Genomic DNA, 20,665 nt, shown 5'->3' with positions numbered 1-20,665 from the left:
TTCAGCAAATTTAAATCCCTACTGATATTTCCACAACCGCTATGTTTATCTTTATATTTTTCATTTATCATTCATTATCATTCTTTTCGCCCCACCTTTCAACCTGCACCATCCTCTATGAAGATCCCCAAGTCCGATAAACTTGCAGGATGAACAGGTGCTAAAATGTCAACTGAGGATCGTGCCATTAAATTCGTTGTATAATAAATCAAAATTCAACAGCGCGACACAGGGATTTATTTCCCCGTCGTTAAGTGAGTCTCCTAAGTGCCTACTAATTATTATACGCGAACTGTGTGTATAAACAAAGTTACGCAAGGCAGAAGGAACCACGGGGCATCGGTGGAATTTAAAGTTGTGTAAGTTGCAAACCAAATTATACAGGAATTGTATACAGACGTGGCATAATTTGAAATTTTGATCAGTATATATATGTTTCTCTCCTTGTCTCGATCGGAGTTTACGTTGCGATCGATGTCCCAATTGGAATATTAAAGTTCAAGCGTCCAGAAAACGCACAGAAGGACAGAGAGACGAGAGGGAGAGACAAACATGGACCGTGAATCGCGGAATTACGTTGTCAGGTTGCCCAGGTGGGAATCCCGACGCGCCTTCGTTCGTCGACCCAAGACCGTGAAGCCCCGAGAGAGCCCCAAGGTCTCCTCTTTGGCCGTTAATGAATCTACCGGGCGAGAAGCGTTTTACGGTTTTTAAAGCATGCCGCGTGATTTCGATTCCGATGAGCGTTAGGCACCGAGCGTCGATTAGAGCGGCGTTTAGGCGTAACGCAGCACGCAGCGACGTTTTGACAAATGATGTTGTTAAGTACACGGATTATACAACGACGCAATTGCGAGAAGGTATTAGGGGAGAGGGGGGCGGGAGAACGGTGGAAAATATTTTCGCGCGTGCAAATCGAGAAAATATCGTCGTCTTTGGAGTACGTCATTGTTTGATTTACGACTGATCTGCGAATCGCCTCTCGTAATCTTACAATAAGCGTGGAATTTCCTTTTCGCGCTTACCATTGTTAATCGCGCTTTGGCGCGTCGCCTCGACAAGAAAAACATTAGCGCGTGGCATTAGCGCGAACATCGCGAAGACCCGCGAACAGCGCGAGATGCGTAAAAACATATCCTAGTAAAATCCGTAGACATGTATTATCCGCGAGGATACATCCTGCGCCTCGTGTCTCGTTCGGGACACAATTCGCCCGAGAATATCGCGAGCGACGTGTCAGGCATTAATTACGCGCGTGAAGTACATCGTGATTTATCGGGGACGCGGAAGAGGTCCTTATTCCCGCCAACAAGACGAAAATAGGTAAAACGACGAGGCCGAATAAAAAAGCCCGAAGATATATGCGCGCACGATCACGACTCCACCAATCGTTGAACTCTCCCGCTCGACCCGCGATTTCTCACTCGCTCTATAGAAAAAAGAAAACAAAATCCCAGATAGAACCTTTGCCCGTTCATCCTCTTCGGCTCCTTTATTTTTTCGCTCTCTTATTTTCGGAACTTCGCCATTTGGAAAAAAAAAAAAAAGAACAATCCGCGCGATCATCCTGACCAGCGGTTCCCAAACCGCTCGGCTTCGTTCTCCTCCGGTTCGAAGGCTCTCCGTTGCGGGAAAGTATCGTTTAGATATTTTTCTCTCTCTTTCACGATTTCTCTCTCACTCTTTCTCTCTCTCTCTCTCTCTCTCTCTCTCTAACGATAACTAACGATAAATTGAACACGGCATCTTTTTACGCATTCCTAGGCAGAGGAGGGATCACCCCCGAACGATCTGGCAACAGACCTCGAGACTCTCGAGACTCGAAACTTCTGACATTTTTGCAAGCAGCCGACAAGATTCACGCAATAACGCCGCGTCAAGGACTCACCCCCGTGGTCTTCTCGCGGTCCTCCTCCATCGTTTCCGACGTGTGAAAACCAATGTGAGATCGGCATGATGAATCTCCTGCGCTATCGAAGACTGCTCGAGCCTGTCACAAAGTGACGTTCTGTCTGGACAAGCAGGAAATCCAGCTCCAGGGACACGGCGGCGCATCATCGCCCCGCACACCGACAAAGAGACCCGTCGGTCGGCTAATGATATGCGGCGATTCGTCGCGGCCGAAAGCGGCCGTTTCGTGGCAGCTTTCGTAAACGCTCCGGCGAAACGGGGTATCCCGTTTGCACAGACGACTCGCGCCGTATATAAAGACTGCCTGGTCGATTTTCTCACCGTCATTTGGCACTGGGATACCCGCAGGAAAACGTACCGTAGTGACATACACACATACACACACACACACACACACACACATATTCGACACACTAATCACGTATCCGATCGCAGCACGGCAGAATGTCAAGGATCGCGTTCTTCCTGTTGCTCGTCGCCCTCGTCGCAGCGATCGCGGCTGCGTTTCCAGCCGTCACATCGCGACCTCAAGGTAAGCCACCGGGTGCGCGTTCGGCGGATTAATTTACTCGGCAAGGATTACGAAAATATTGCGGTGAAGCCGCCGCTTCCGTCATGCGGGTGCTGCGAATACTCGGCCGTCCTCCGTAATAACGAAGCCGCGGAATATCGATCGACAACCGCTCGTTGAAAGATGGCCGAATTTTGGCCGCGCACACGCGTGAGAAGAGCCGGGTGAGAATCTTATCCGCAAGCCGAGACGTGAATATCTTCGACGTCGAGGCTCGTCGTTGGCTCGATTCTTGCAACGGTCAGGCAAACGCTAATAATTTTTTACACGATCGAGAAGGACGTTGCGTCCACTTGGACCGAATTTCTCGCGATCACGTTTTTCTCGACAGCGTTTTTATCGAGTCGCGACGGCCGATTTGTCGAAACTCGCGCGGTGACGAAAGTACAGTCGGAGGGTCAGATTCGGACTTTTCTCTCTTTCATTCAGTATTCTCGAGAATAACCAGAGCAGCCGCGCCTGAAGCCGACCCTAAAGCCGACCCTGAGTCGCGCAGTAGACGTGGCTACGGCCACGGATACGGCTACGGCCACGGATATGGCCACGGATACGGCCACGGACACGGCCACGGATATCACGACCACGGTCACGGTCACGGATATGGATACAAGCATGGATTCGGCGGAGGACATTATCATGGTCACTCTGGTTTCGCCAGCAGCGGATCCAACGCCGGCTCCATAAGCACGCCGTTGGGCAGCGCCTCCTTCGCGAATTCCTTCGCTAACGCCGGGTAAATATCGCAGGGAGCGATCGCAGGAGAGTTCTCAGTGGACGGAAATTCTTAATATATTGTTTTCCGAACTTGGTTGAATGGTATTTTGAAGAGAATTCTTTTTTCTTTTCTCCAATTGGATCGAACAGAAGGTTTGTCGAGAGGAAATTTTACTTGTCTATTTGTACGAAGCGATTTTAAATCTCTCCGGTCGAATCTTCCGATGTAGCCAATTATTTGTAGACAATGAGGTTTCCTTTTCCGTTTGTTGCAGCGGATACGGAGGATGAATATGAAATGGAAGCGACAACTGTCGTTAAAAACGGACTCGCTCGACGATAAATCGATTGTAGTTAAACATCTCTCTTGTAAGCTCCCGTTTTTATAGAATAAATTTAAAAAACACAAAATCCACTTGTGTCCGACTTGATGATCCTCGTGATATCTCGACGCGTGACGAATCATTTCACCAGTGTTTATTATAATCCTACAAACAGCGACTGCCGCTTACGCAAAGTATCATATGTAAATTATCGCGTGAAATAATCACGCGTACCACTCGCTGGCTTCAGATTGCACGGCGATATCCTTGTTTGTCCTGCACCGGATGTTGCCGTTTAATGCTTTGAGAAATGCATATCGCGCATACGCGGATGCCTTTGTTCGTGCGCAGGCGGTGCCTATAAAACCACACGGTCCGCCAAGTGGTCTCGTTAGAGTCTCATTTAACGAAGCCGAGTCCGAGACGGGAACGGCCGGGAAATAGAAAATGCGATTTTTCGCGATTGTGCTCGCCGTGGTCGCGATCGGAGTAAGTTTCTTAATAGGTATATCTCGATCACGAATTGGTTGTCCTCCCTTCGCATGTGAGTCGTGAGTGAACGACACGCCTCGCGACCGCTCGCGTGTGCAATTAACACATCGATCCTACGTTACATCTATATTCGTCAATTTAGAAAACGAATGTAGACTCACCCGAAGGCGCGCAAGTATTTCTGTAAAATTTTCGCTTTCAGGCGCAGTATCGCTCGCTCGCGCTCTCCGACGTGAGAGACGCAGGTAGGTCTTTCGCGTGCGTGACTTGTATCACGTGCGGACTCTTTGCACTCGAGGAAGCTCTTCTCGCTGAAGCACTAAAGCGCTAAACTGTCGTGCAATTATATCATCATGCATATTGGAATTATTAATATTTCTTTAAATATTACTCGAAAGAAGCGTGTCTCGAACGTCTCTCGGGCTTTATGAACGACACCCGACAGCGTTCTTCGAGTGTGAAAAAAGCTGAAGGTCAAGCGCACATTGCGTTGATCGTGTTTGCGATTTCTACCTACCGAAATGATTTCACCAGGGAAAAAGAACGCAGCTTGCGTAGACGAGCGTCGAAGTGTGCGAGTACATCGGGATGCGAGCCAAGCCGCGTCTTCGCCGACCTGGATAGAGTCCTCGGTTTCCATGAGCCTCGTGAACTCAACGGATCAGAAGGCTCCTTCGAATATACCGCAGCGATTGAAGGACCTGATCGCGTCGTACGAGAGAAATGTTGCCAAGTTCGTAGAGCACGCCAGAAGAATGTGCGAAGATAAGAACGATAATCAACAAGAGGTCAATACCGCGAATCTCGTTAATCAAAGCAAATTCAATACAAGCAATATTAATTGACATTTGTTTCTCGTCGGAGATAACGAACACCTTTGAGCCGAATGACGATGATCCTGTTTTATTTCAGACGCATTTTCAGACTCAGCTTGGATCGCTCGTCGAACGTGTTGTTAAAGAACAGTCGAAAGTGAGGAACGCGTACGCCAAGCTCGGCAACGTTACAGACTCGAATTTGGAGGGAGCGAGTAGAAAACTGACGATAAAGAACGTTAACAACTTGAGAGAGCTTCTAGACACAGTGGAGGAGCTCGATATCGTTCATCAGAATGGGGAGATCACCGATGAGCACATTCGGATCAGTAAGCGTTCGCGAATCTTCCCCGTATACTTTTAAACGTTACGTCGTATTAATAATATTAATAAATTTGAATATTATAGAAACTGGTCGAAATATTTAGATAACGATTTAAAGTGACGGTGAATGAGTAGCGCGTGAAAAGCTATAATTAAGTCTATAAAATTGATTGTAGAACGCGCCAACGGAGCCGCGTCAGATCGGCAGGAGAGGATTATTCATATGCTGCTCGAAGTTCAGCGTCAGTTAACGCAAATTCGAAAATATCTGGATAAATTATGCAAGTAAGATCATGGCGAGGAGAGAGAAAATTAAGAAGCATAGATCAACTGCGATGCCACATTTATTTCTTAATTAACGATGAATCGCTCCAGGAAACATCAGTCGACGTGGACGACGACCAGAGAAATAAATTCCATTAACGATGATGCTGCCTCTGTAGATCGGGCGGACAAAGTACCGATTATTCGAAATTAATGCACGACGCGCATCCAAGAGTAAAGTGGAATATGTATTACGGCATAAAAATCTTAATCTAATTTTTTCAGTAAAAAAATTTCGATTTTGTTACACATGTCTGTTACAATTAAAAATGTATAGGTTGCGAAATAATATAGTTAACGGTAATGCATCGATGATAGACTAAACGAGGATAAGAGCGAAGGAAAGAAAATCAGAAGAGACCATTTAAAAGATTATTTGTTGTTGGATTATTTCAGTTTTCTCCACTTGCACCTCATTTGTACTTTTGCTTTCAAGAAGCAATTTACTCATAATGTAACTTAATCGCAAATAGAATATATACGATGAGCAAACATAAATTAATCTTGCAAAAACTAACGGGTCTGTATAATTTACGAGAAAATAAAACAACAAAATTTTCCCTCTCTTGTAGTTTCTTTGTTATATCATTCTTTTCTTATTGTCAAGTTCTTTCGTTTTTTCTCAGCACAGAGAAAGTGTCATTCAGAACGTAACAATGGTAACTATATAGTGCTGTGTCTTGGGATTCTTCACTAGGTTTTCGAATTTAACGGAATTTGCAAGATTAACATAGAACTAGAATTTCACAAACGCGATCGGTAAGCGGTCGCTAGTAGAATTCCCAACAACATGACATCCGACGTTTACGCGGTTTAGAAACTTATTGCGGTGACTCGCGTGTCTCATCATCGCACGCACCTGTGTATATGTTTATACGACTCGTGTGTCCCGTTAGATATACCTATCGAGTTAAAATGTTTCTCATACTCGCCATTTGCTACGTTTGATCGATAAGACGCAGTCGCCGCTGACGACGCAACCCTCGTCGTGCGACGGAAGCGTTCCTTTGTCATTAATCGGTAAGTTTTTTTCCGATTTCATCGAATCCACCGATCACACCGAATGCGTGCTGCACGAGTGAGAGCCGTGTTGATTTGCCTCGTCGAGAGCCCGTCGAGAAATATTGTCACCATCGATCGTATTCCCGCGATGAAGAACGCGATGATGGACCGCGGTTACTCGTGAGCTCTTTGCACCTTCGATTTCGCTGACAATTTTTAGCGATCACTATTCGAATAACGAAGTGCACGTATCGTTCATTTTTACATAATACTTGGACGTCTACTCGGCATTTTATTTTGTAGACTTGATTACTTTTAGCGAGAGAACCGTCCATTTTCACGTAACATTGCAAGTAACCCCTGGACGTACGACAAAATTAAAGGAAATCTTCCATATGAATATTATTTCTCAAATTTCGTTTCGAATCTTCATGTACACTAAATGTACAACTAAAGAGAAACAGCGTATTTTATAATACATTTTAGCGACTTTTTACGAGCCGTTTACATTTTCGAGAACCGACATTCTTCGATAATTGCGGTAGAATGATTCAGCAAAGTTCGCGAAATCCGCGGTTATCAGATGTACCGGATGGCACGTCTTTTGATCAACGTCTACGGGCGATCAGAGAGAAAAGCCGCATGCACACGCGGCGTCAATCGCGAGCTGAAACTTGGGCAAGTTAAATTGAGAATCGCGCGAGAACCGAAGCGTCGATCGTTATCGCAGAGCAATCTGGCTCCGACGTGCACTGTGTGTTAATTGCGCTCCTCCAGTCCCGTTTTGGCCCCTTTCGATCACGTGCAGAATTAGCAGTGCAATAATTGGGAGAACGACGAATCGAACGAAGCCAGAGAGTGAAGCGTGAAAGATGCGCGGAAAAAAAAAGAATGACAGGAAAGAAAATCGCTTGAATCGACACTGTCTTCTCAAAATTGCGACTTTGTGCGCTGCAGATCGTCCTCTCGTGCTCGCGAGGACGATTCGATGTGACACTCTTGCCATTAGAAGTAACTGCAATTTAAACATACTCTGTCGTTTTGAAAATTTATTCTGATTAATTTTGTGAATTTTTTTTTTATTTCATGGAAGGCATTATTTTGTGAAAGAGCAAGGCGGAAGAAAGCAGGGCAAATCACGCTCGTAGCTCGCCCTAGATTAGAAGTAACTGCAATTTAAACATACTCTGTCGTTTTGAAAATTTATTTTTATTAATTTTGTGAATTTTATTTTATGAATTTTTCTCTTTCATTTTATGGAAGACATGTAAAAGACGCGCTCGTAGCTTGCCCTAGATTCATGTTATCCTCTCAAACTTGCAATATCGCGGGCTATAAATCGTCGTCGCGTTCGTGCGAACGGTAGCTCGATGCTCGTGGTGGAAAACGACCATCCGGAGATGCATTCGGCATGCATTATTCAAAATGATGGCGTTTGACGACGGATTATATTGGAGTGCAGAACTGATACGGTGCGCCTCGCTCTCGTGCGGAGGCAGAAGGCGCAACTATCTCGGCGAAACTATCGGAATGATTACGTATGTAGGGCTCGTAAAACTTGAGATACTCGCGAAGGTGAAACTCGAAAACACTCCCCCAAAGTTTCCCCGATTTCCCGTGGCTCCACCTGGCACGGCGTGTACGGTTGATGCAAATCCTAAATAATGCTCGGCCCGCCTCGCTTCACCAACGCAACTTCTGGCGTGAGTTATTTTCATTATCTAATGAGAAAACTTTATACGTTTCATCTCGCGAAACGACCGCGAGGCACGAACTTCCGGCGATGGGGTCGGCCGGGGTCTTTGATCGGGGGGGGACACGGGGGCTTTTATCATTGTTTCAGTTTTATTATTTTGCCATCGTCGGCGCGCGTAAATGACAAGATGCGTGGGAAAAATAAAAGATCCTCTATAAAAGATAAATCATCGCGTCGCGAGCGAGCGATGAGTTATTTACTCATCACGACGAAAATCTAACGACACAAAAGGGAACGGTGGGAAATTCGCGAGAGTAATATTCATCCCTCGCTGGTGATCATTTTATTTTGTCGAAGGAATTACATATTCCATGTAATCCGAACGATGTTCCGCTTCGTATTGTAAATCTGCGTCGCTCATCTGCTTCCTATGCAAATCGCGCTCCTTCGCCGTGCACGCGGGCCGAGTTACGCGCGCGTAAATGCGCGATCTAAATTCATTGGGACATTACCCGTGCCACGAAGATTCGTAACCCAGCAGAACCGACAAACCGACGACGGCCATGTTGCAAGAGAATTACGCAAATATGAATCGTAAATAATAATAACTCGCTCGCATGAAAGAGAGAGAACGAGAGAGAGAGAGAGAGAGAGAGAGAGAGAGAGAGAGAGAGAGAGAGAGAGAGAGGCAATTTTTCCACGGGCCGCGATCGGCCGTCCGCAATTTTCAGCCATCCTCGTCGGCCGAGGCGGAGAAAAGAGAAGAGAAAAAAGCAGACGCTACTCTCCCCTTGAATTATTTCTTATCGATCAATCGACTCGAACGACTATATCGGTCCGTGGTAACGGCTTCTATTATCGTGTATTTTTTTCCTACTTTTATTAGGAGAATTTGCATCTCTGTCGCAGTCGCGGTGATCGCCTTTATTCAGCGTACGCGAGCAAAACCGATCTCCCGGCGAGGGAGGAAGACTCCGCATGAACTCACAATGCAATACAAAACGCGAATTCCTCGCCATCTCAGCGTCGTACTTTACGGAAAAGTCCCCAAACGTGTATTACACACAAAAGACGGAAATCATTTGTACCGAATTTGTATCGGATCATTCAAAATAGCGTCCTAGAATTCGAGCAGCCGACGGCGTTCGCTCGCTTCGACGAGGCGGAGCGAGAAACTAGAAAGTGATGGCTCAAATATTTTTCCCCCCGCTGCTGGGAAGCGGCTTCGAAGGATGCATTTCGAGCGGAACCTTCGCGAAAACTCGAGTAATTCACAATGAGCCAAGTACAACTCAACATACTCGGAACTCACGAAGCTTTCAGCCGAGTCGAGGGTCGAGGGATGTCCGGACGACGGAGCGTTACGCCGACCACGGTGCACCCGGAGGAGGACCGTCCAGGCGCCGGCGTGGGCGCCGGCGCCGAGCGTCCCGCCGGCGTGAGGCTCCGTACCGGCGCGACGTTCATCAAGAGCGTCTCGATATTCCTGAAGGGTCGCAAGGCATCCGTGAACGCGAAGCGGCAGATCTCCGCCGCGTCCGGTGGCAAGAGACGTCGCAAGAGGATGCCGGAGGCCGGCGGCGTCAGGAACTCCGCGTACATCGTCAAAGTGATCGAGTCCTTGAAAAAGAGGACGAGGTTCTCCAGGCGAGTGTCCAGGAACTCAGGGATCGCTCGCGACGTTTTCTCTGTTCTTTCTGTTCTCGCGTCGTTGCGACTGACGGTCTGATCGGACCGATCTAGAGGACGCGATTATCCACGCGAAAGTATCCAAATTCGGTCTGCAGACCAGCTGCTACGTGAATTTTAAGACGTTGTGTATTAAGCTAATCTTCCTTGGAGCCGTGAGAATTCATTATTAATTTCTAACTGCCATCTCAATCGTCTTGTCACCTGTGACGTTGAATCTTCTGAAGTAAAAGTCGGCGTGCCGACTTTGGGTACGGATAGAACTATTAGCGTCGTATTTATTCATATAAATGATCCTGCATTTTGCAATCAATGTGTTAGAAATTGGATTTACGAAGCCGGGTTGGTCGCGCGAGTATCTTTACGCACGACACAGTAATTCAAGTTTCGCTCTGACCGCGTTAATATTTCGCAGTGTCGTGCTTAGAGTGCCAGCGAAAGTTCGTCTTTGTTATTGCAATGATTTCATCGATAGCGATTGATATTCCCTTGATCGACCGTGGTGAGATACTCGTTGTGAGATAGAAGGTACCTAAATATCGGACTCTTCATTAGACACGTTCGTAGCGACCCGAGGCGCGCCACTTACCGCGGAAGATTCGCTGTCGCTTCACGTGGTGTGCTCGATTTGAATTCGCCAGGGTGGAGTTGGACAACCTCTGCAAACTCTATATGAAGCTGACCACCAGCCAACAAGCAGACCGATCGGTGTCGTCCAGCGGTAGAAGGCCGCAATCGAGATCGGCGGTCGAGGTAATGGAGTAGCTCGCGAATGAACCGGTCAGTTGACAATCACATTGTTGAACATGCCCGAAGTGTATTCCAGGGTATTGACAGGACGATCTTTCGAGAGCTCCTGCACGATACGTTCCACGTGATCACGGAGGACATTCTGGTGGAGCGTTTGTTCTGCTGTTGGGACCGCGAGATCGAAGGGGCCATCAGGCTCGAGCCGTGGATCATGGGCCTCGACGTGTTCTTGCGAGGCAACCTCCGCGACAGGATCGTCTTCTGCTTCCACGTGTACGATTTGAACAACGACGGATTCATCACGAAGGACGAGATCTTCCAATTGCTCAAGTATGCGTCACGCGATTTAAAGCTCTCGAACTGTGCGAGGATGTCGTAGCGGCGCTATTCGAGATTTCTTGTAAAACTTGAAGAAAGCGCGACTATGTAGCTTTAAAAGCAGCGTCGGCTCGTTTAAATCCAGCTGCTTTCAGCTTTCAGTAAATTTAGCTTTAGTTTCAACCATCTTTACTTCATAATAATGTAACGCGTAATTTGATAATGTCGCTCGTCATTATCTCATCGGTGCGTTCACGACGAGGACGAATTTAAGCGACGATCACTGATAACTCACACATCCGCAGAAACTGCTTGATAAAGCAACCCGGCGAGGAGGATCCGGACGAGGGAGTCAAGGACTTGTCGGAGTTGGCTCTGAAGAAGCTCGACGTCGATCACGACGGCAAGATATCCTTCCGTGATTATGAGATGGCAGTGAAGGGAGAACCGTTGTTGCTGGAAGCTTTCGGCCAGTGTCTGCCTACCGACGAGAACTGCGCGACCTTTTTGGCGACCCTTCAACCCTGAGGACATCCGACCGAGGCACTTGGAGCTTCAAACACCTGTCGTATCATTTGTACTTCATCTTACCTCTCATCCACTTTGGCATCTCTCCTTCATTCACGACGTTCATACAATCGTTATCATAACGCATCATAAGTGTATAATTAATAACAAGTGACAAACACACACACACACACACACACGCAACGAGTGCAGTCACGATATAACATATAACGACGAGTGTAGTCACGATACAACGGGAATGATAAGAACAATGAAAGTAATGACGAAAGTGACGTGTGTACGTCACGTGTGTGTGCGCGCGATCTTACCTTGAGGCGAAATATATTGTAATAAGTTACATATACACCCCGTCGAATTTCTAATTACAAGAGATTAGTTCCAACAGGCGCCGGCTATCGGCATTTTTCTCGCCCGAATTGCTTTCGTTATCTTTATGACCGCGGCGTGAAAATCGATCGGTCGCGAATCGGCGCGCCGGATCATAGAGAGCCGCCTCTCCGACTCGATCTATATAGCTCTATCGATCGTATGACGCGTAATCGGCGCTCGTGCCGATAAATTAAACCGGCTCTCGACGACGGCGAGCGCGCATCGAGCGCAGGAACTTGCGCGATCCTTCGCTTCGCGTCACGTCTCGTCGGCCGAAGTTCGCGCTTCGTAAGAGAGAAACACGTGTCCTCGGTCACATGTTGCCGGCGACTCTCGCGACGCGAGAGCGCTCTCGCCTGCCTTATCACGGAGGAAGGATTTACGAATTCAGGATGTCACATGCAGATTTATCGACGACGTAATTCTTCGACGTGCAAACTTTCGGCTGTTGTAAAGATAGGGCTTCTCTATCGCGTATAAAAGTCCGCTGATAGTACATGCGCTCGTCGTCTCCGAGACGACGGTGCCGCATGCGATTCCGATTTCACGTTATGACGTACTTGCCGTCGTTGTGCGCCATCCTTGCGCTGACCAGTGCTCAAGTAAGGATAGCAAAGCAAGCAGGGTAAGACGTCTCTAGGTCCTCGTCGGAAGGCGGCCCCGTTTATCAGAGTTTATTTTGTAGGAAATTCCTGCAAATCTTTCGCAGGAATTTCGCAGAAGTCTCGTGGTCTTTACAAATGTTATTTTAAAATATGTCAATTTCTAATCTTACATTCGAACGCTTTAAAATTTGTCGCGAGAGAGCTAAGAGAATTAAGGAAGTCCTGAAGTAGTGTCGATATCAGACCCTGAAGAATCATCCGTTTCTGCCGCCATATTAATGCGACGCCGTAGCGTCGCGAACTCCGCGAAGGAAGCTTCCTTGCGCGACAATCCTTTTCAAAGGTACAATGCAAACTTACCTTCCAGGACACGATAATTCAGAACAAGAACGTGAATATCATCGTGAACGTGGACCCAGAGCAAGTGGCCAAGGAATTGTGGAAGGTGATCGAGGCTCGCCTCAACAACAGCACCAGCCACCCCACCAACTCGTGGAACGCCATCAAAGATCTGGAGAAGGTGGTGGCCTCGCTCGTGTCGCCCAACAGAAGGAGCTCGGCGCAGCCGTCCGCGCATCAAGTAGCGAACGAGCTCGACCGGATCACCCGGCGAGCGCTCAGCCGCGGCATTCCGAACATCAACCTGATGGACGAAGAGATCATGACCAGGGACATCGTCGCGGACATGATGGTCTCGCTGAAGATGATCCAGTCGAGGGCCTACGAGACGGACGCGCCCGTCAGAAGGATGTACGAGCCAGCCACGTCGGCGGAGAACGACGACAGCGAGGATTACGTGAACGTCAGGATCAAGATACGCAGGCGGGACATCCTCGATGCGCTTCATTAGCGGTTTTCGCCCGCTGCGCTCCTACGCGTCGGACTTTGTTAAATAAATGATCGCGCTCAATCTACGTCTGCTTTCGTTTGCAAGCCGCGCGCGCAGTCAGTGCACAAAAGATTCTCTTCCTCGCACAATTTTACTCGCCGTAGGACATGGTAATTACTGAAATAACTAATATTGATAAAGATTTGTTGCCATCTTCCTCGGAGCAAGGAAGCGATTCTACTGACACTCGCAGCGCTGGAAGAGAAACGCGATGAATCTAGAAAGGATTTTACGTGGAAAGGAAGCAATTGTAACATTCTCTTCGTGCACCGACTGTATCCGTATGCACGTCTTTTTTTAGGCGTTTCTTTCGAATCAAATTTTTTTTCGTCCGCTTACCCTAAACATTCCTGCAGATGTCAATTATTCGAGATTATTATTTCATTACACATGCATAAGTTTGAAAACGCGTACGTGTGCATCGAGGAAGTGATCTTCCTCCTTTCTCTCAACAATTCGTTTCTCGGCGAGCAGGAAGCAAGTTTTGACCACAGTATCGTTATATTATTGAAAATGGCAATGGAAACAACACTGTTCCTCAGGGTGTCACAGCCTGCTGACGCTTCCCATGACTGCGCTCGTTTTCGTTTCCTAGTAAAACTGACGACGAGCGAAGTGCGGAGACAGTTGCTTCTGCACGCAACAGTCGCGTCATTCGAGACTGCTTTCTCGCGCGTTCCCCGTCGCGCGAATTCATCCACCATGACGAGAGTGCCGAGACAGCGGCGATTTTATAGTTTCGCGCGGGACGGCTAATATCGTAAAGAAGAAATTGAATGTTGCACGTTCACGCGCGCGAACGATAACACCCGCTGATCGTCGTTCACTTTATCGGATGTGCAATATTTCATTGCGCAGCGAGCGCAAATTCGCGAGCTGGTTTTAATTCTGGCGTGACCGAACGCTCCTATATAAATACTCACTTCCGAGCGATTGATCCAAGTCGGGAGTGGCCTTTACGATTGACGATCATGTCCTCCACGATGGTATCGCGCCGACTGCTCGGTTGTCTGGTGAGTGCACCACACTTCTTCTTCTTCTTCTTCTTCTTCTTCTTCTTCTTCTTCTTCTTCCTCTTCTTCTCCGTTGAATTATATTTTTCGTCCAATTTATTCGTTTCTTTATTTTTTTTTTTTTTCATTAAGTCAGCGCAATTGCCGCAATTTTCCACCGTACGTTTTGTCCGAGATTTTATTCCGCGGAGAACTTTCGAGCGAAGGAGAGGAAGCGCGGAATCATCGGCGTCACATCGGCGGAATAATTTTCAACAATTTTAACTCTGCTTTCATGAGTTTGTGATCCTGCTGTCGCGCTACGGCGACGCGTACAAGTCCAACTCCAATGATTATTTGGAAGCCATTCTGATGACTCTGGAACGCATCGAGAATGGAATGCAAAAGATGGCCGAGCAGAGCGCGTTGGCCTGCATGACTCAGTTCTCTCACGAGAAATTAGCCGCGTTGGCCTCCGATCGTTCCAAGATTCCCGACGACGACGAGGTATAACAGCGCTCCTATCGTTCACCTACATTTTGTTAGCCCGACAATTAAAAACGATTCTTCAACTTTTATCGATCGCGTCGCAAAAGGCCCAGAGCGCTGGACGAACCTGGAGCCCGCGCATGCAGTCGATGAACCTCATGAACGTCCGCAGATCCATGAGCCGTTCCGACGAAGACGACGACTACCAGCCGACGCTGCGAAAGCTGAAACGACACCGATCGTCGAACCGCAATCAGAACGTCAACTCGAATTCTAACATTAATACGAACATCAACTCTAACAGGTACCGTGTCGGGCGGGACAGCTCCCGCTAATAACGATTTGCTCTCGTGAGAAATTCATAATCGATAGTTTCCACGGCAAAGTACGCAAATAACGATACACTCGAACGAACGACGATAATCTCGAGAAGAACATTTTCAGAGCGAAGATATTCGACCTCAGCAACGAGACCACATCGTGAAGTGAGAATAAATGAGGCTCGAGAGGATATCGCGAGGATTCATCGCGTCTAGTTGCGACTCGTGTAAAATTATGTGTTTGCGATAATAAAATGATGTACAATTAGCGAAGAATATTGCCTTCTCGAGCGTGCCTTCTTCAGCGAGTTACCTAATTATTTTTGCCCGTAAATAAATAATATAAATGCAAAGTGCCCGTGCTCCGTCGCCGAGCTGTTGCTCGCGTGCTCTGCCTTGCAGTCTTGCTCGAGGAAAATCGCGGGCAAGCGAATGTGTTGTTATCATTATTGTTATTGCTATTATCATAATCTACTCGTCAGTTTGGTCAGCTGACTTACTTGTCATTGACGGAATCTAAAATAGAAACAATATTGATCCTTATATATTTATTTTCTTGGTGCGTGTCTCGTGCATGTAAATGCGTGTGAGGGGGATGGAGGGGGGGGGGCGGGCGATTTAAAGTCACACAAGTCCAACAGATGATCGTACCACAGCCGGTGTACGTAATCATGGCACCTGCCGTTTATTAAAAACAAATTCGATAGTAATCGTATAATTACAAACAATAATATTGACAGTATAATTATAAAATATGCTCGGTCTAGCATTTTTTATAACGCGATTGAATCAGTCTTAACCCTCGGATTACCAAAATACCGTATCCCGCTCACCAGAGGAGGGTATGCTGCAATTCTCTCTCTCTCTCTCTCTCTCTCTCTTCCTCTTTCCTTCCCTCCCTCTCACCCTCCCAACTCGTAACCCAACCCACCCCCTCGCCGTTCGATCTGCTCTTCGCGACCCGCCCCTAGATTTTCTAGTCAGAAAAATAAATTATCTGAAGGTACTTCGTGTATGCCTGCTTCGTGCCTGAGAAAAATTTAAACGACCGATAACCCGAGGGCTAATTAAACTATGAGACGTGCTAGAGGTATGTTACAGTGATGCAGAGGGGTTTCGTTTTACGTAATCGACAAAATTGACTCTTTGTACCCTCAAAGAACAAAACATCATCGGGCCGACGACGTTCCGGCGCTTCCACTTTCGAGGATTCTCCTCTCTTCTTTCCTTGTTCCTCGTCTTTTCTGTTTTTCTGTTTTTTTTTTTTGTTTCGTTTCGTATAACGTTGCACACCGCGCCGCTCGAGGTTCTCGCACTTAGATTTATATATGTATGTACACGCGCGCGCATCTCTGTATGTATGTATGTATGTATGTATGTATGTATGTATATATATAATATATTTATATTTATATATTTATATATATATATTTATATTCATTTGTTTGTTTGTTTGTTTGTTTATTTATTTATTCGTAATATATCATTATTTATTCGTTAGGCGCACTCCACGAAAACGAGCTGGCCCTCTCTCTTCTGCGAGTTTCTCGAATAAAAAATAAATGATCCATGTTCGTTTCGCCGGAGTGCTGAGATCTGCTGAGTGTGTCGAGCGACAGTCTCTCGTCTTTTGCGACGTAAAACTAGCGAGGGTTGGATAAAGCGCTGCCGCACGATTCTCCGTGATGCTGCTTCCTCTCGCTCGATCTCGCGACGCGTTCGGCGCGTTTCGTAGTAAGCGCATAATCCATCAACCCTCCGACGGACCTAACGGACTTAACAGCTCGCCCAACTGGGATTTTGATTATCCTCGGCACGTAATCTAACGGATACGGAGCGGTGAAACGGTCTCAGAGTGAACGATTGCGATAACCTTTAACCCTTTTACCTCTAACTCCTCAGAGCATGCGCACACGAAAGAATGATATTTCTTTTTCTAAGGTTTATCTTTTTTATTAATCATTTTATGAATCATCAAAGATAAAATGGAAACGCGATTTTTACTACACGCTAAACTTACTCGAAAATCTACGAACTATACATTTCAAAAATATAAAATCAATATCTTGCTGTAGTGGAATAACGAGTTAAAAGAGTTAAAAAATATCAGGCTAATATTATGCGATATAACGACGAGAACGAATTTATTCGTATCGCGCGTCGAAGTTACTTTCGACCGTCGAGTGATGTCGGAGTTGTGATGTCGGAGGGTTTTTACGGTATTTGTACGTTGTCCTATATACATCGACACTTTCCCTCCCGCGAGCTAGAGGAGAGTAAAACACGTCAATTCTGGGACTATTTGACAAATGCGGTAGATTTTGTCGAGGCTGGCGCTTCGAGGTGTGCTCGGAGAGAACTGATGAATAAAATCTCGCGCGGTCCTCCTGGAGAGTCCTGGAGGGTCGCGTGTGCTATTGCGATCATCTTCACAGGTACCGTGGATATTGCAAGGATTGCGACGAACGGTCGCCACCCGCGCGTCTGATCTTCGTCCACTGCTTGTTGTCTATTCTAGCGGAAATTCGCGAGAAGCGCAAATTGCGATCTTACGTACTTTCGTGATAACGTCCTGCACGGATATACAAGTTGAGCGGATCGCGAGCGAAACTCATTACGAGAGGAGCGTCGCAAGCAATTGCGCGATTCCGAGCTGACTCTTGTTCTCTTTCATTCTCTCTCTCTCTCTCTCTCTCTCTCTCTCTCTCTCTCTCTCTCTCTCTCTCGTCATCGCTGCCGTTCCGACGACGAGCAACGCCTTATCCAACCGTTGAAACAGACAACGAAGAGAATAGACGTGGCTCCGGGTATTTAGGCACTTAAATGTCGGAAGTTACGGAGAACCTCGAGATCGCGGCACATCGAACGCGCCCGGGTTTTTGCCATCATTTCTATTTACAACAGCCTTGATCGAGCACGTCGGCATGTCTCGAAGAAGGATCGAGTGGTGGTGGTGGTGGTGGTGGTGGTGGTGGTGGTGGTGGTGGTGGTGGTGGTGGTGATTGTTGTATTGAAACGAACGGTATCCGAACGAAATCGCGCGCGAGTCACTTCGAGAATCGTGCAAACCGAGAAATCGCCGTCGCAGATATGAGGACGATCGCCGCGAGATTACGCGCGAGATTACAATTCGACGAATCTCGTTCTACTGGCCTGTTGAAGAATGTTAATAGCTTAGGGGAGCGATTGTTTGCTTGTCTACTTTTTTCTCTTCCTTTCCTCCTTGTCGAAATTTTACGGTTACATCGTACGAACTCTCTCTCTCTCTCTCTCTCTCTCTCTCTCTCTCTCTCTCTCTCTCTTTCTCTCTCTCTCTCTCTCTCTCTGCGCATGTATAATTATTTCAAACAGTCGCGATTCTCGAAATTCGCCCGTTCGATTTTCGTTGTTCGACCAGGACCCGCCGCTCCGTCGAGAGCAATTCCCATGAAAAATACTGTCCATTCTAATACAAGTTCTTCCTGTGCGACGTTCGTGGCCGAAAACATAAGCGGTAGGAGAAATAAACGAAAGAACGAACGAACGAACCGCCCGCTGTGTGCAACGCGAGACTCGCAAAAATGAAATTCGCTCCCGCGGCCCGCAGCACCGATCTCATCGCCGGATCGGGGGCGCGCGGAGTTTTTTACTCGTACCACACTTAACACACAATATGGCATACATGCTCTATATCAAAATACACTTACGTCTCCTAAAGAGTAATCGATCGTTTCCCTTCTTCTTCTCCCTCTTTTTTCTTCTCGTGTCTGTGTGCGTGTGTGTGTGTGTGTGTGTATGTAAAATGTATATATAAAATATTAGGTATAAAAATCAGAGGCGCAATTATTATCATTATAATTTGCCGTTACGTATAGTAAACATTAGCGGTAATTAATAACTAATAATAATTACTACCATTAAGATAACTCTGTATTTAATAGTTAATAGTTTAAAATAGCGATAATAATAATAATAATAATAATAATAATAATATCAATACGATAATAAAATGATGATAATAATAATGAAAATAATAAAATAATAATAGCAAACGTTGATAATCGCGATTAAGAAATGGCAATTTACATTTCACACTCATTGTACATTCGGTCTCTCTCTCTCTCTCTCTCTCTCTCTCTCTCTCTCTCGCGTGATTCATTGTTCACTCGCATACTCGCTCCTCGTTGTCGACACGAGCGCACACACCCGCGTCGGCGACGGCGACGGGAGTGTACGCGCGCACATCATGAAATTAAAGACTAGCAATTATGATGCCCACGGAGGGGCTCTCTACACCGTAATTAGGTAAAACCGTTGCAGACCGCCGAACCGCGAGCCGGCACCTCTCCTTTTCTTTTTGTTTTTCTTCTTTTCCCCTTTTTAACCTACGTTATCGATAAATTCCTTTACTAAAATATAGTGTTAGGGTATTTTGTGTGATTCACCGATGATCGTTTTTAAGTTAGAGCGCACCGGGACAAAGATGAGAGAGAAAACATTGCGCGAGGTCGCCGCCGCGAGCTCCCCGTGAAACCGCGACAAACGCGCGATCGACGTGCGGATCAGGACTTAGTGGGGTGGGGAGGGGGGGAGTTGGAGGGTCGCTTTTAAATGCGCGCAGAGATGCATTTCGCGAGGGGCAGAAAAGAGGAGAAAAGTGAGTTTCTCCTCGCGATGAGGCGGCAGTTCGAGGGTACCGTCGAACAGAGAGACGGAATAGCCCGCGCTCGCGTTCGTTGTTCGTTACGACGAGATCAAAACGTTCGCGACGAGTGTAGCAGAGAGACGAGTGTAAAAGTATATAAAAAGTGTCGCGACACGTGAGAGACACGACACGCGATTGATCGATCGACTTTGTGTTTCTCAGTGACAACGGAAGTGATTGTCATCGTGAAGAACGAAGTGTGCTTGATCGGCAAACGACGGCGGGAATGCAACGAAGTAGAAAATCGCGCTTTACGGTACACGTGAGCGTTGAGGGCCGCACACGTTGGGCAGTGTCGACACGGCAGTTTCCGAGTTTTACATCATCTTCGAGAGAGGGACGACGATGTCCTTCGAGTTGATGATCGGCAGTTTTCGGTTTCGAGGCAGTCTTTCGGCTATTACGGGGCTTGGCACGCCGTCGCGGTTTCACGTTTCATGTAAAGATGCCGAGAGGCAAACGGTCGACTGATAATTCGCGCTCGGGATATACTCAACGCCGTCCGATATTTCGGATGGTTCTTGGTGGATCTTGGTGGAAATTCAACAACGCCAACACGTACACGCAGGAAGTGATCGCGAATTATCTGTCGGCGTGATCGCTCGACGGTGGCTGGCGGCGTTCGAAAGACAGCTACAGAAGAGCCCGAGACTCGCTCGGAATCCCGGTTGTTTTGGCAATTATTGTACTTGTCTGTATTTACAAGTGTATCGTATATGCAATGCGTGAAGCACCGAGGATACGCAAACGCACGAGGGACGCGCTCGCGAGGTTCGCGAAGCGAAGATTATTCGCCTTTTTCCGACTGCCGACAATTTGGAGAAAAAAGTCACGAAGGTTAACACGTTGACTGCCGCATC

General features: G+C 47.0%; 4 protein-coding genes across 4 annotated transcripts; all 4 read left to right on the top strand.

Moving 5' to 3' along the window:
- The first annotated feature begins 2,219 nt into the window (after nt 1-2,219).
- Nucleotides 2,220-3,607, top strand: LOC105191238 (holotricin-3). The gene is made up of 3 exons (XM_011154495.3): nt 2,220-2,443; nt 2,912-3,215; nt 3,472-3,607. Exons 1-3 carry the CDS (start codon nt 2,356-2,358, stop codon nt 3,485-3,487), a joined length of 408 nt encoding a protein of 135 aa, XP_011152797.2. The 5' UTR covers nt 2,220-2,355; the 3' UTR covers nt 3,488-3,607.
- A 292-nt stretch (nt 3,608-3,899) lies between these two features.
- On the top strand, nt 3,900-6,032 carry LOC105191237 (uncharacterized). Its single transcript, XM_011154494.3, has 6 exons — nt 3,900-4,008; nt 4,214-4,256; nt 4,546-4,799; nt 4,924-5,155; nt 5,327-5,435; nt 5,526-6,032. The coding sequence occupies exons 1-6, from the start codon at nt 3,967-3,969 to the stop codon at nt 5,626-5,628; spliced, it is 783 nt and encodes a 260-aa protein (XP_011152796.2). The 5' UTR covers nt 3,900-3,966; the 3' UTR covers nt 5,629-6,032.
- Nucleotides 6,033-9,508: 3,476 nt separating this feature from the next.
- LOC105191254 (EF-hand calcium-binding domain-containing protein 1) lies at nt 9,509-12,899 on the top strand. The gene is made up of 4 exons (XM_011154530.3): nt 9,509-9,819; nt 10,503-10,614; nt 10,688-10,941; nt 11,235-12,899. Exons 1-4 carry the CDS (start codon nt 9,515-9,517, stop codon nt 11,455-11,457), a joined length of 894 nt encoding a protein of 297 aa, XP_011152832.2. The 5' UTR covers nt 9,509-9,514; the 3' UTR covers nt 11,458-12,899.
- Nucleotides 12,348-15,394, top strand: LOC105191253 (uncharacterized). The gene is made up of 7 exons (XM_011154528.3): nt 12,348-12,428; nt 12,799-13,280; nt 13,366-13,430; nt 14,125-14,333; nt 14,613-14,819; nt 14,909-15,105; nt 15,246-15,394. The coding sequence occupies exons 1-7, from the start codon at nt 12,357-12,359 to the stop codon at nt 15,283-15,285; spliced, it is 1,272 nt and encodes a 423-aa protein (XP_011152830.3). The 5' UTR covers nt 12,348-12,356; the 3' UTR covers nt 15,286-15,394.
- The last annotated feature ends 5,271 nt before the right edge of the window (nt 15,395-20,665 follow it).

The sequence above is a fragment of the Harpegnathos saltator genome, unplaced genomic scaffold, assembly GCF_003227715.2.
Source record: "Harpegnathos saltator strain DR-91 unplaced genomic scaffold, Hsal_v8.6 scaffold235, whole genome shotgun sequence".
NCBI lineage: Eukaryota > Metazoa > Arthropoda > Insecta > Hymenoptera > Formicidae > Harpegnathos > Harpegnathos saltator.
Note: the sequence above shows the minus strand (reverse complement) of the source record. Positions and strands in the feature narration are given on the sequence as shown.